Raw genomic sequence first — 16,144 nt, 5'->3', positions numbered from 1 at the left:
AGAGATGACAGCAGGGCTGTCTCCCATCGCCAGGGGCATAGGGTTGATCCTCAAACCCCCTCTGTAACCATCTTCCAGGTGCAGAGCTCCCTCACACACACACACACACACACACACACAGAGAAAAAGTCATTTGTAGGATGACAGCCAGTGCTAATTTTTGAGTGGTTAATGATCCTACCCATCAGCTTTATATGAAGAATCTGTTTCCTTTCAACACTACTTTCATTCGCTGTTTTCCTGTGGCTGATTTATTGGCTGCAGGTGAGTGTTGGTGTGTCTCAGTACCTTTTTAAAGTTTTTTTTGCATTCACCAGTTTAGACGATTATAACTGATCTGAACATTAAACATGCACCTGTGTAGATAATGTCCCGACACAAAGCACGTCAATTTCCTGTCCACTCTTGAATCTGACGATGAGGAGATGTTTGCAGTGTGTTTGAACGTTCCTGCAGTGAACAAAGAGAAAACACACAGTTTTCAATCAGTGCAAGTGTGCGAGTTGTTTGTGGCCGTACCTGTGCAGGTGTGAGAGTGACAGACAGATAAAAGCGCTGCATGAGAGGCCGTCAGCACCTCGCCTTTCTCCTGCAATCCGTCATTCACAAACAAGACATGACACGGACACAGAGGGGTGTGTGAATGCAGTTTGTCTCTCTGTTTTGTTTAAGTGTGTGTATTATTTGGTAAATGAATGTGACAGAACAATAGAGAATGGAGTGTGTCTTGAACTCAAAAGACACCAAGCCCTTCACTGTCACACACAAAAAAAGGGGCACTGGAAAAAATTTCTATTTGTATAACATAATACTTGAAACTGCAAAATACACCAAATTAATGAAATGTAATTTTAAGTGTTAAAAAAATGTATTTAAATGAAATGTATTATTTTACCCAATATTTGTGTGCTATGTATTTTTGGTAAAATCTCTTTCTGTCCATCTTCACAGTTTCTGCGTGTGGAGCAAGATAAAGAATGTAATATGGATTGTTCCGGAGCTCCTCGCAAGCCTCTGTGTGCGTCAGACGGACGGACCTTCAGTTCTCGCTGCGAGTTTCTCCGTGCAAAGTGCCGTGACCCTCAGCTGGAAGTCATACGAGGGCCATGCAAAGGTCAGAGTTCACCAATCAAACGTGAGCCGCTGCTGGTTGGCCTGATGCCCTTTGTGGGTCAGGGTCGAGGTGGGCAGGGTTAAATCCATCTAGGGATAAATGATTTTTTGACGAGACAGAGCGGGATTTTGCAGAGTACAACACATTGTCCTTGTTTAACATTTCAAATTGTCCTCTTAAGAGGCGTTCACACTAACAGTCATCTGAAGCCAGTTGATGAATTGAAGTGACACAAATTATTTAACTTTGTTCCGGATTGTCCTTGTCTTAAAAAAAAAAAAAAACAAAAAAGTTTAAATGTTTAATGTTTTGAAAAACTTTAATCAAAAATAAAATAAAGCATTTAATTTATGAATATAATAATATTTATATTTTAATAATATATTTAATATAATATATTACTAATACTATTATATATTAATTATATATTAAATATATGTACATTTTCTTAACAATTTTTTAATGTTAAATGTTTAAAAAAACTTTAATCAAAAATAAAATAAAGCATTTAATTTATGAATGTAATAATATTTATATTTTAATAATACATTTAAAATAATATATTACTAATAATATTATATATCAATTATATATTAAATATATTTACATTTTCTTAAAAAAAAGTTTTAATGTTAAATGTTTTTTTAAAAAAAACTTTAATAAAAAATAAAATAATGCATTTAATTGATTAATAATAAATAATATTACTATATATTAATTATATATTAAATAAAGTTACATTTACACATGTTATAATCATTCAGTTTAATACTTTAAATTAAATTAAATGATCAAAAATGATTGTCTTTGAAACTGCTTTTCTTTTCTGATGATGGCCAGTCTGGCAGCATAAAAAAATTATATGAATCAGTAATGTTATAGCCTTTCCAGTTAAGCCCTGAAAGACAGACAATTTTAAGATCTATTGTGGTTTATGAATGGATTATAATATTTTCTATAAAATCACTTTATTTGGAATGCAAATGAAATAGCAAAAGTACAAAAATATACAATGACTGGTAAAAATTGGTGCATTTTCACAAAATTCATAAATTGAGAAACATCTTTGATAAGATCTTGATGGGGATCTTGCCTGTGTAAAAACAAATGTACAGTGGTGCATTCATATGTGTAAGAGATCGGTGGTCATTTGTATGAAGGGAGGGGCGAACTATGTCAGTAACCACAGAGGTCAAAGGTCACACGGCTCACAAACACTCTCATTGTATTGGGCTCGACAGGAAGACTCTCGCGCCCTGTACTCTTTTCTGCTCTGAGCTCTCTTTCTTTCTGTCTCCCGTTCACGCTTTCTTTCCCTACTAGTAAGCACAATGTGTCATTCTTACATTGGGATTAAAGAGGGTGTGAGAAATAGAGAGAGAAAGGAAAAGAGGTACAAAAAGAGGACAAATTACGTTCCGCTAAAATGAGAGTGAAAGAAAACCAAAAAGGAAAGATTAGATTGGAAAGGGACGGGAAGTACATTCAGGGATCGTGCAGCTGTGCACAAACGTCAAAGTTATTTCAGCATTCTTTATAAGATTTGTCTCTCAAATTTGAACTGAATTGAGCTGAATAAGTAAATTAATTTGGAAACACTGTTACTGATCCGACTCGAGCTGAATAGCCTTCTGCAGAGCTACTTACAGAAGTTCATATGAATTAAGAACTTTTTATGACCGATGAACCGATTAAACTAAGTTTAGCTGAATAATTACACGGTTATCTTCTCTAGAGCTGACCTACAGCTTAAACTGCTTTTTTTTCATAATTAACGAATGTTACAACATTACCATATTTTCCGGACTATAAGTCACACCTTTTCACAGTTTGGCTGGTCCTGCGACTTATAGTCAGGTGCGACTTATTTATCAAAATTAATTTGACATGAACCAAGAGAAATTAACTAAGCGAAATGAACCAATAGAAAACATTATCGTCTACAGCCAAGAGAGGGCGCTCTATGCTGCTCAGTGCTCCTGTAGTCTACCACTGAAAACATAGAGCGCCCTCACGTGGCTGTAGACGGTAATGTTTTCTCTTGGTTCTAAATAAATGCGACTTATATATGTTTTTTTTTCCTCATCATGACATATTTTTGGACTGTTGCGACTTATACTCAGGTGCGACTTATAGTCCGAAAAATACGGTATATGTCTTTGCACAATTTTTGTTGCCATTTTTAGGGGGTGTTTTTCTTTTTTGGTCAGCCTTTCCTATCAAAATGCTTGCTATGGATGCAGAAAGTCGAACCTGGTCTAATTATTTTCATGACGGACGAAAATTTCAGAGGCAGTATGTAAATGTGATTACCACAACGTGAGGTCGTATTTATTTTTGCAAATGCAAAGATTTCAGACTCAGTGTGCAAAGACCTTAACATTGTCAATGTTTAGTTTTATTAATGTAAAGCTGATTTAAAACAAACTGTACTTCAAAAAACGGTATATAAATAAATGTAACCTGACTTGACTTGACACTCTAATAGGCATAAAATACATAATTCACACAAACATTGGGTAAAATTTCTAATTTTAAGTACTATATTTTAGTGATCTTTTTTTTAAGCACTGAATGATACAGTATATACATATATCTGTAAGTTAGCATTCACATCGCATACTATCTTTTTCACTGAGTTCCTTGCTTATCCCCTCATGCCTTCCCGGACTGAAAGTGTTTTAATGGTTTCCCAGTGGAGAGAGTGAGTTTATGCCTCCATTGAGGTCTGGAAGATTTTCTGCCCAGCTGCAACAATGACACTCACACATAAATGTACATACAGATTCATTACAACCTGCTGGACACCATCAGCTCACAGAGACTTAACACAGAATGACAGAGCGAGATCTGCGATAGTTTTACTGCTAGACTGGTATAGAGACAGGGATGACTCCTGTAGGACTGTTGGTCTAATTCCCAACCACACACAGGGATCCACCACTTCCGAAACATCTTGAATTATTCTGTGTCTGAGAGGTCACATGCCACTGCAAAAGAAACCAAGTCTTATTTCCTGCTTCATTTTCTTTTGCCATTACCATTCTTTCCTTTCCTGTGAAAAAAAAAGAAAAGAAAAAACACCCGTGCCACATCAGTCAGAGAGAGAGCGCCAGAGGACTCGCCTGTCGGTTTGAATTTAATGCACTCGCTCTCTTTGGACTTTCTGTTTTCTATATTACACTGACACGATGAGCAGAATAGTGACTGTGTGCTTAAAGTGGAACAATGGGAAATAAAGTTTAAGGTTATATGTAGAGAAGAGGATGAAGACAGTTTGTGAACAAATGAATCATCAAGTTTATAGTACTTTTCAAAATCTCCAAAAGCAGACGTGTCATGCATTTTTTTTAGGAGGGCTCCAGTGGCAGTCCCGACTCCTAACTATTTAGCCGTTTGATAATCAGGATAATAAAGAAAAAGAAAATTTTCAGTTCACAACAAATTACCTATGAATTGTCTGATCAAATTAAGACATGAGAATGCGTTATTTTTGCCATGCAATAACATTGATGGTTATATAGTTTGCTGGATTTACCTGTGTTGTGTCTCCAGATACATCCAGGTGTGTAGCAGAGAAGAAATACACAGAACAGCAAGCCAAGAAACTCTTCCCACAGGTATTCGTTCCTGTCTGCAATCCTGACGGAACCTACAGCGAGGTATGAGATGAATGGATGGATGGATAGATGTTGGAAAATGTATAACAATAGATGGACAGACAATTTCACTGTCAAATTTCTCAATTTTTTCTGCCTCTCTCTGTCTTTTTTCTTTATCTCTGCTGTGTTTGGCTAATAGGTTCAGTGCCACAGCTACACTGGATATTGTTGGTGTGTGACACCCAGTGGCAGACCCATCAGCGGCTCAGCAGTGGCCAATAAGAAACCTCAATGCCAAGGTACCACACTGCGACCTCTGCTGCGTTTTCCATGCCTTTATTCTACTACGTGCTTCTTAGTTTTCAAAGGAGATTTTCACATCATAAATAGTACTCTGAAGTGATTCCAAACGGTGATTACACAATCTCAGTGTCTTGGCACATTACAGTTGTTTAGGAATATAAATCAACAGAGAAACGCAGAAACTCAGCGTCTAAGCCATAGCACTGAGAGATGCCAGAACAGAGCTAATCCTAATCTACAGAAATGTTCCAGCATAACAATACCACATAACCAAAGCCACATGCAGTAAACTAGCATAGCACTGCATTAAACACACACTCACGCACAAAACTGAAACTCAATCACTGCAGGCCATGGGTTCCTGGATCATAACATTATTGGCTTGGCTTTGTACAACAACCACAGCTTCACTAGAAAAGGACCAATTAGATTTAATTGCACATGCAACAGCTTAATCATTTAGGTCTGGGGGAGCATCAGAAAACAAATGCGCATTTGGCAGGCAAAGCGCCCAACTCAAACATTCTTGCTCTTTTACTCCAAGATAGTGTCATATGGCTTTTACCCCCTGCAGCCTCCATAACATTACCATGTTTCTCTGTAGAGGTTTAATGCATAATTAAAAACGCAAGTAATTTCAAATAAAAGTCCTGTTAAGAATGAACTAAATTCTAGGTGTAGATTTGCTAAAATCTTAGTGCGATTAACCCGTGATTGTCCTGTTGATTTTCAGGGTCCAAGAACGGTAAAGTAAATCCGAAAGAACCAGGAAAATCAGGTAAATACCATCAACGGTTTCTTTGGATATGGAAAAGACTTTCATGAGGGACAATCTGACAGCTACGTTTTAATGTGTGTGTGAACTGCGAGTTACAGCTTGCCATTCTAATATTTTGCGAATTGAGAGTGCTGAAGTTGCTTCAGGGCTGAAAGTAAATGGTCGTATGTTGGAGAGACGCTGTAATAACAGACTTTGCTTTTCACAGGCGTTAAAACGAAATCGAAGGGCTTCACAATTTTGTCATAGCACCACAATAAACATTAACCACTTCACCTGGACGTCATTTCTCTTCTTTCCAGATGAAGACCTTTCTCATGCATTACTAATGGCACTGATTCCCTCCTTTTATGAAACAAAACAGACCAGCTGATCTCCAGATATTCACCCAATTCCTATTTTATTTTATTTTCTGTCTTTTTTTTTTCTCAAAGTTTTAAGGTGAATGTCTTTTTTCAGTTTACACAGTCAACTAAGAGAGATGTGAAGGTGTTTGTTGAAGTTTATTTCGTAGATGTTTTACCTCCTCTAAAGAGCATATTGATTAAAAATGTGTTTTTACTCAGAAAATGTCAAATTTCAAAGTATACCTATCAAATTCTCAGAAGTATATTCAAAGTATGCCTCAGAACTCAGAAATCCTTACTAGATTTTATATATATAAAATGTTTAGATATTTGAAAGGAATAAAATACATTTATCACTTATAAGATCCCATGATGGTTAGGATGCTGTCTTAGAAGGCAGCTCACTAGGTTTTGGAACAGATCCATTGTCAGAGGTGTGGTCTGGTCAGTAGTGCACATAGCACAATGATGACCTGGCTTTGCGTCTTGGGTCATTTCCCGATCCCACGCCTTCTCCTTCTTCCCACCATTTCCTGTCGCTTTAGGGCTGTCCTATCAAATAAAAGGCAAAAAGCCACAAAAACATAGAAAATCTTTGATGTGTTGAGCTACACTGAAATTTTAGAGTCATATAAATAACAGGGTCGGATCTCATAATACTTTATCACTTCATCAGAGTGCTGACGGTGGCTGTTCCCCAAGTTCCCCAACTTTTTCCCAAGGATGCTAGTGGAGAAAAACACACCAAAAGAGAGAAGGGGCAGTTTATCTTCTGCCCTCTGATGAGTTAATGGTGACCCTGCTGAGGTTAACCACACCTGCGGCTCTCAGCATTTTAGATTCCTGTGGCCAGCGACTAGAGATGTTCCTTCATCCCCGTCTGCACACATAACACATATGTCCGCTTTCTTGCATGCCTGTTCTGAAGATCACTGAAATCTAAACTAATCAAAAACATTTTTATTATTTTTTTACAGGGAAAGCGGCTTATTTTTGTAAACAGTGTCCAAAACTCATGTTTTGACAGTCATACATATTTTACCAGTCACAAAAAAAGTATTTTGCTTTTATTTTTTGTATTTAGAAATACATTATCATGAATTATATATATATTACTTCTTGACTATATATGATATTTCTTAAGGTTTTAAGACCAAGTAAACCCAACCAGTGTTGATACTGAAAAAACTTTTACTCTTCCTTCTGATCACACTACAAAAAAATAAGCTCTTTTCTCAGCATTTTTGTCTTTTTTTTTTCAGTGCAAATGTCATGACTTAAGATGTTTTGTATTCTGAGAAGTTGATTTAAGTTAAGCATTAAAATAAGATTAAATATCTGCCAATGGGCTCAGAAAAATCAACTTAATTCAATGGGAAAACAAGTTTTCATACCCATTTTGACAGATGTTTGCTCTTGTTTTAAACAAACTCAATTTTATTAAAATTCATTTTGCATCTCAAGTGTGTTGATTTAAGTATATTTAGATGTTTGCATCGGAAAATAAATGAAAAATACTGAGTAATACATGCATTTTTTTGCAGTGCATGCAACAACTTTTTTTATGCTTTCATTTGTCAAGGGAATGGGGATTTATTGCCACACGAGGGGAAAATTTTTCCTAGATAAACAATTATCCCCCACAAAGAATAAGTCTTCAAAAGCCATGCATTATGTTGCAAATCATTATAAAGTTTCTCAGTAACATTTTTTCAAGTCACTTCAGCCAAATTTTTCTCACATTTAGTGCTTGGCAAGTGTTAAATTTGGACGCCGTCTTGCTTTATGTGTTATCTTTGAATTTTTGCATTTACAGACTTATATATTTGAACTACACTGCTTTTTGTCATTATAAATGTGTTTCATGGTGTCAAGCAAATAATTTTTTTCTTCTTCAGTGACTCTGTTATAACCACTAAACTTCCTTAACTCTTTATCTGTCTGTTTGTGTACTTCAGTTTATCCTCTTCCTCTGTTATATTCGGTTCCTCCATCTCTCTAATCTGTCCTGGCCGGGCAATGTGCAAATGCATTATGGATCATGTGATGTGACTGTTTAGCTGACACTCGTAATTGTAGTTTCCTTGCAAATCTTCTCCATTCTAAATGCAGATCCGCCAACGTTTCTCGCAGTGGAAACCCAGCCGTCCGCTGATGAGGAAGGTGAGTGTCAATAAAGCCTTTAAAGTCCGTGTAGATCGAGTACTCACTAGGGTTTGAGACAAAAGTAATGTTTTGTGCATTTGTGTGTGTGTTTTAGACATCATCTCTCAGTACCCCACACTCTGGACAGAACAGGTCCGCAGCCGACAAAACAGGACAAGAACACAATGTGAGTTAACAACAAAATCCGTTTTCACATTTCAACACAAAATGCTAACAGAGCCAGATTGATGTTGGTATTTATGAGAAGAAAGAAAATCGCAAAGTGCTAAAAGTTTTCATGAACTTACTTTGCTATGGAGATGTCAGTGGACTTTGCAGTTTTTGAGTATCAACTTTGTCTCTTGATGTGTCTGCTGAAATAAGAAAAACAGACAAACCAGACACCTGTTGACATACAAAATGATTCTAGAGCTTTAAAGAGGACATTGGATGCAAAATTCACTTTTACATGGTGTTTGCATATAAATGTGTCTTAGCAGTGTGTGGACAAAAGCAACCTACAATGATACAAATCCATTCACTCTCAATTAACATCCCTTTTAAAAAGTATAGATCAGAAGCGAAAGGGAGATCTTGAAACGAAAAGATTTTGATGAGAATTCTCATATTGAGTTCATATTCAGATCTCGAACCTTTTCGCAAACTTTTTGAGGCATTTAAGATAGGGATGTTTTTCTCAGGAGAAAAGACTGAAAAGCAAGGTACTTAAACAGAAGTCTCCACCTGTTCTCAGTTTGATCTGATTACTGTCTAGGAGAAACAATTGAGCAATTCAAGAAATCAGATTTTGTAGTTTCCGTTTTTATGGTAAATGGATAGTTCAGATCATCTGATCTTTGAAGAATTTAATGAGAAATGATGATTGATGATATAATGCATGTTAAATACGTACATTTCAATGATGGTGTCTTTTCAAAGATCTGTTCTGAAACTAAAGGAACCAGTGCTTTAAGTGGACCAGTACGCACCAGTAGTACTTAGTACCGCCACTTCAAAATATAGCTCTTGAGAGTACCGCCACCTCTCCGTGCGCCCAGAACGTTCAGAAAGTTCATTTGATCATCTGTTTTAATAGATTTTTTAATCCTTTGCCTGCGCTGCTGCTTTTCAGAGCTTCTTCCAGGTTCGGAGTATTGATCGTGAATCATTTGAACCAGTTTGGGAGTTCGAACCGGGATCGCGAATCATTTGAGTCAGTTTGGGAGTTCGTAGCGGGTTCGCGAATCATTTGAATCAGTTTGAGGAATCGGAGCGGGTTCGCGAATCATTTGACTCAGGTCGTAAGTTCGTAGCGGGTTTGCGAATCGTTTGATTCAATTTGGGGATCGCGAATCATTTGAATCAGTTCGGGAGGTCGGAGCGGCTTCGCGGATTATTTGAATCAGTTCGAGGAATCGGAGCGAGTTCGCGAATCATTTGAGTCAATTTGGGGATCGCAAATCATTTGAGTCAGTTTGGGAGTTCGGAGTGGGATCGCGAATCATTTGAGTAAGTTTGGGGATCGCAAATCATTTGAATCAGTTCGGGAGTTCGGAGCGGCTTTGCGGATCATTTGAATCAATTCGAGAGTTCGGAGCGGGTTCGCGAATCATTTGAGTCAATTTGGGGTTCGCGAATCATTTTAGTCAGTTTGGGAGTTCGGAACGGTTTCGCGAATCATTTGAGTCAGTTCGGGAGTTATTAAAAATCTTTTTGCACATTTTATTTATGTTCAGTAGTTCTTTCTAGCTCAAGAAAATGCACAAACCAATAAAAGGATTTATTATTAAGGTCGCCTGTTGACTGCTGTATATAAAACCACTTCAATATAGTTGTTGTTACCTCAGGGGATGAGGGGAGTCATCAAAAACAAAAAACAGAAAATAATTTTTTGTTGGCTATAATAGAGTACTGGCACCTCTTTTGGGCCACTGCACTGAAAGGAACCACATGGAAATTTACTAGGAGAATCATCTTAGAAGCTGAAGATCATTAAGTGACATTTTTATAAATATTTTGAATTAGCTTTTTTTTTTTCATTGTCATTATTTGTTCTAATTTTGTTATATGTTTTAGTCATATAATGCTTATTATATATAAGTATATATATATATATATATATATATATATATATATATATATATATATATATATATATATAGTTTAAGCCTTAAAATTGCCATTTTATAGTAATTTTAGTGTTTATCTTATTTCGTTCGATTAGCTGCCAGTGTAACATTAATAAATTGCAATTTTATCAGTTTTTTTTATTTTATTTATTTATTTATTTTTATTCTATTTTAATTTCAATTACAGTTTCTTTGTTTGATTTAGGGATAGTTTTAGGAAACTAGGAAACAGTTAAGATATAATTTATTTTATTTTATATTTTATTTTATTGCTTTTATTTTATTTTTATTTTATTTTGCATGGGAAAGAGAAAGCAAAAAAGACAAAGACAGATGCTTATCTGTAAGTATATGAAACTGTTGCTGTAGTTGCTCAAACACACACACACACATACACACACACACACACTTAGCTCACTGTGGCACTCAGCCATTGCCTGTCTTTTTGATCTAATGAATGAATCAACAAAGATGTCATTAAAACCCATCTGGGAAAAAAAATGATGCCATAAACCTAAAAGATCTTATTCTGATGACATTATTACAGAGTTTGTGTGTTTCTGAATAGCCTTGTTTTTGCATGTTTGTCTGTGTGTGTGCGTTTGTCTGTGAATAGCTTGATTGTAAAGACCTTTAGATTTACAATCAATAAAACGTCAGTGCAGTGAACGCTGATGATTTTGATTACGGCTGATTCGTTGAAGTCTAAAGGGTGATTATCACTATTCAGAGATGCTCAGAATAGAATTGAACAAAAGAAAGGGGCAAAGAAAAGATGTCTCTGGTTTAAAAAAAGAAGAGAAATACCCATGGGAACATTTTCTAAAACAATGCACACATGAAGCCAAAGAGCTGACAACACCTCAGAGAAATAGAGAGGGTAACTATAAACGGATGTGGGAGAGAGAATACCTAAGCAAACACATAGCACTGCACTAAATACCACTAAAAACAGCTTAGCAACACCCTGAACATCCTAGCAACCACCCCAAAAACCTTAGCAACTGCATAGAAATGCATTCTGTATTAATAACTGTAATGTATGTGTTATAATTAGCTTACAATATGTTTTTATAAAATTATAATGTTTAAATACAAATTCAGTCGCATGAAAAATATTTGGACATGACATCCATATCTAGTACCCTATTTTCCTAATAAGATACAACATGCATAGTTAATAGAATATACAAACATTAGACTCCTTTTAGCCTGGAGTTTGTTCACCCTCCGTCTGTGACTGACAACCATATTTTGTGCTGCCACAGAATGCATTAGAAACCACATATCACCCCCCCCCCCCCACACACACACATATTTTTTAGATAATCTTGCATGCATTAGATCAGGCGGCTCAAAGCATTGCTGGAGAGCTGTGTTGTTACACATGAGATGATTGGTTCCTGATGCAGAAAAATCTCATTGCTCAGAAGTTGTGCTCCATATGGATCATTCATGTGTTTGGGGCTGACCTGGTGTCTCTTGGAGGATTGAAAGGAAGTGTTAAGATGCCACTGTTTTGCCAAAACAATGTGTTTTATTTAGCGTTCCTCTGCCCAAGGTCACTATCTTCATTTTAAAGACACAGCAAGTGCAGGCACCCTGAGAAAATGTGTAAATATTTATTCTGGCCGAGCAGCAGGAGCCCTGTGCAGTCATTAACTTCTTAATGTCATAAACATTCCCGCAGGCTGCAGATAAAGCACAAGCTCTCACTTTCGCGCTATCTGACTCTCTTACCCCCTCCAACATGCTGTCCATCCATCTCTGCACGGCTGTGTCCAAGGCCTCACCGTCCAGTCAGTCATTGACTTCATAGGCAGCGTTCTTGTATGTAGGACTCATGACATGAGCTGAAACAAATTCAAATGAGCTTTAGAGATAATCATGAATATTTAATGAATGTGATGCTTGTTTCTCAATATGGAGTCATAAGTTATAAAAATCTATGCCTTTCATTAATTTGTTCAATTAAGTTTGATTAATTTGTTCAAATTAAATTGAACGGATTTAATTAAAATTGGATTTAAATTTAATTAATTAAAATGTATTATTAATGCTTTCAACATCAGACTTAATGCAATGCTTAACTCTCAGTATGAATGGAATAGCAAGTTGAAAAAGTAAAATAATAAAACAATATATTTATTTAATTGATTTGTTCAACTTCCATTAAATGTGTTTTATTTAAACTAAATGTAACTACTTGAAATTAATTATTATTATTTTATATATCAAACAGCATTTCTTTAACCAAATGTATCACACTCACAGGATCATGAAATATCATATTTAATAAATGCAATTCTTATCTATCAATAAATAGATTTGTAAGGTTTTTTTTAACTGTCAATTAAGTTTAATTAATATGATTAAAATTTTATAATAGATTTAGATTTAGATTTATTTATTAACACACACAATATATATATAACTTTAATAACAGTTTATTTAGATTTATTATAAATTCTATCAACATCAAACAGCATCCTTCCAAAATCATGGAATTAGATATATATAACATTGGATTTCTTTGTAACTTTTTTTATTTTATTTTAGAAAAAGCATGCTATAAACTACTCCTGACGAGCCATTGTGCATTGTCTTATGTACTACTTTGATGGAAATTTTGAGGAGAAGTTACTTTTTTGGAGCTTGACAGCTCCTGTTCACTGTCTCCTTTCATTGTACGGAAACACAGATGCTTGGCTTCTCTTCACCACAGAGAACACTGACACTTACTCACTCATATTGTGTCTCCTGCAGTATTTCACTCTTTTCCTCTGCCTCACTTTACCTCAGCGACCTCGTGTGATCAGGAGCAGCTGTCCGCACAGGAAGAAGCAAGACAACATAAAAATGAAGCAGTTTTTGTGCCGGATTGTGCTCACGGTGGCCTTTACAAACCCGTTCAGTGCCATCCGTCCACCGGGTACTGCTGGTGTGTCCTGGTGGACACTGGACGACCCATACCTGGAACATCCACACGGTAATGCACTCAATATAGGATTTTTGTTTAAAGCAAAGCACTGTACATAAAAAACAGGTGAAAAGTACAACTTCTACTAACTACTAAGAAATTATTTATACAATGCATTTTAGAAAAAGTTTACCCACAAATGAAAATGTAGATGAGGTTGTTTTTTCATTGGAGCAGATTGGAGAAATCTTGCTCACCAATGGATTCTCTGCAGTGAATGGGTGCCGTCAGAACAAAAGTCCAAATAGCTGATTAAAATATCACAATATTCCACAATTAATCCACATGACCACAGACCACATCTTTTGAAGTAAATAACTGTGTGATTGTACGAAACAAAATCCATTATTATAAGTTTGAAAGGTTGCTTCTGGCTGAAATATGGGACCATTATCTATTATTATCTATTATAACAATTCCTCCAATGAAAAAGCCCATCCTCTGTTGTCCTCTTCAACATCCATCAATCTTTTTTTTTGCTTGTAAACAGTGCTTGATCTGTGCTAGTTCTCTTATGATTCAGATTAGACTACTTTTTCACAGGCAATATTAATTCTCCAAATCTGTTCCGACAAAGAAACATCTACATCTACATCTTGGATGACCTGAGAATGAGTAACTTTTCAGCCAATTTTTATTTTTAGGTGAACTAGCCCTTTAACATCAGCTTTAACAAAATGTTATGTTAAACACTTTAACATGACTCTGGCGCCTCTAAGAAACAAATCCGTCCTTATTTAGCTGCCAGAATACAACTTAAGCAGTTTGTCTCTATTGAAAGGAAAAACCAACCACTTGGCTTTTAAAATGGTAAGTGCTGGTTGACCTGTTCAGTACAGTACATCTAATATACACTCGGGGCAGGTCTCATTCTTCCACTTACTATGGGGTACAAAATTGAGCTTTGGAGTCTCTCAAGGGCCAATACTTGGCCTAATCTCATTCAGTCTCTTTTAACATTTCGAGTGCAGCTTTCTGCTCTGCAGTCGTTAAGAAAAGCTAAATACACCAGCAAATTATTCTGATTAAAAACTCATCAGCAAACAGGATCAACTGGCCCAAATCTGAGCAAGAAACCCGGCAGAATGACAAATCATTGTGAGTGTGTTTGCCAGGGGTCAGTGACACTCTCTGTGTTCAGAGGCACCTTTAATGAGCTGCAGGGGTGTTATGGAGCGATGCGGTGGATTTCTGACCATCAATGAATGTGGTATTGAGTTAACAAAGCCTCAGGCTGTGTGCCAAACAGCGCATTAGAGCATGCATGGAAGTGCTACCTTCCCATCAGCCTCCTCTCTCTCTCTCTCTGTTATTTGGTCAGGTCGCCTGGCAATGATTGGAGTACATTTACTCTTCTAATGAGGCCATGAACGCTTTTCTTGTTTTACACTTCCTTTTTCTCTTTGTCCACTCATTGTCTTTAACTCCATTCCTTAGCTTCCCGAATCTCTGAGTCCTCTGGATAGATACAGATAGATAAAACAAACACATAAATCATTTATAGACAGATAAAACTGAAAAGTTATCAATTACTTTGCATTTCTTATATATGCATATCATACGAATCATTATTGTTTTGCAATATATATTGCAATACAGATTGACTTTTCTTCACCATTCAACTTTATTCAACAATATTATGTTATTTTGGTCTATTTAAAACAAAAAATGTCACCGTGTAAACAATAATGCTTTGTATTCCCTCTCATTCCTTCTTTGTTTTTTTTCTTTCTTTCTTTCTTTTTTTCTCTCTCTTGCTGTAGATTTGAACAGCCAAAATGTGATGGAAACGCCAGAGCCCATCCAAACAAACCAAAGGACCATTACAGGAGCAGACACCTGCAGGGTGAGCTTAACTGTGTGCTTGTGAGCAGATGCCAAAATATTGTCCAAGGCTTGCTGGAGGGTGATAGCAAAAGCAAAAATAGCAAGAGGAGAAACAAAGCTACAAAAAGGAAAACACCACCTTTTTTTTAGTAATAATTCACATGAATGTGTGTCTTTTAACAGGTGCATCACCTGTTGTTTGGTTCATTTAGCAAATTTGATATCACATTTAATACATGCAAAATGCACAAAGTAAACATAAAAATGTCTGTTTATGCATCTATATGTTTTTGCTTTTGAGCTCAGGTAAGTGGGTGACATCTAGAGTCTAAAACCATCTCCTGGTTTCCCACGACCCTACAGTCCGCATAGACGACAGATGTTAACAGATCATCTCAGTGAGGAAAGGGGAGGTAGAAAAGATAGATTACAATAGATAGCATGAGCCTAGGAGGATGACAAGGAGGGATGAGTGTGGGGGAGTGGCTTTGACGAAGAACAGAGAAAAAAAAGAGTGGAGGGCAAAGATAAAAAAAAAAAAAAAAAAAGCAAAAAGGAAACAAAGGAGTGACTTCCATTTCCAGCATGAACGAAGTTGTTGATTAGGCTCAAAATAATAGGAGCTGCAATATTGCATTCCTGTACGTGGACTAGGTGATATGTTGAATATTTATATATTCAATATTATTTTATATAAAAATAAATACACTACTGTTCAAATGTTTGGAGTCATAAATAATAATTTCAAATAAATTATTTTATTTCAAGATCCTGAAAAATGTTTCACTGTTTCCACACACACAAAAAAAAAATTAAGCAGTGCAAATGTTTTCAATATTGGTAATAATAAAAAAAATTCTTAAGCAGACAATCACTATTTTTTTATTGGAATGATATTTCACCATAAATGTAGCCTGGG

At 36.1% G+C, this 16,144-nt stretch overlaps 1 protein-coding gene across 2 annotated transcripts in view; it reads left to right on the top strand.

Annotated features, from left to right (window-relative positions):
- The window catches only part of smoc2 (SPARC related modular calcium binding 2), a 38,286-nt gene that overhangs the window by 9,722 nt on the left and 12,420 nt on the right, over positions 1–16,144 (top strand). Inside the window, exons 2-9 of one of the 2 annotated variants that reach the window (XM_026242681.1) lie at positions 952–1,114; positions 4,670–4,776; positions 4,916–5,015; positions 5,753–5,797; positions 8,224–8,307; positions 8,405–8,476; positions 13,221–13,407; positions 15,162–15,244. In XM_026242681.1, the coding sequence (XP_026098466.1) occupies positions 952–1,114; positions 4,670–4,776; positions 4,916–5,015; positions 5,753–5,797; positions 8,224–8,307; positions 8,405–8,476; positions 13,221–13,407; positions 15,162–15,244 (841 nt within the window). The remainder of the gene's footprint in view (positions 1–951; positions 1,115–4,669; positions 4,777–4,915; positions 5,016–5,752; positions 5,798–8,223; positions 8,308–8,404; positions 8,477–13,220; positions 13,408–15,161; positions 15,245–16,144) is intronic. The other variant, XM_026242682.1, reaches the window with a different exon arrangement.

The sequence above is a fragment of the Carassius auratus genome, unplaced genomic scaffold (assembly GCF_003368295.1).
Source record: "Carassius auratus strain Wakin unplaced genomic scaffold, ASM336829v1 scaf_tig00001751, whole genome shotgun sequence".
In the NCBI taxonomy this organism is placed as follows: domain Eukaryota; kingdom Metazoa; phylum Chordata; class Actinopteri; order Cypriniformes; family Cyprinidae; genus Carassius; species Carassius auratus.
The sequence above is the reverse complement of the archived record's forward strand: the minus strand, read 5'-3'. Positions and strand labels throughout refer to the sequence as shown.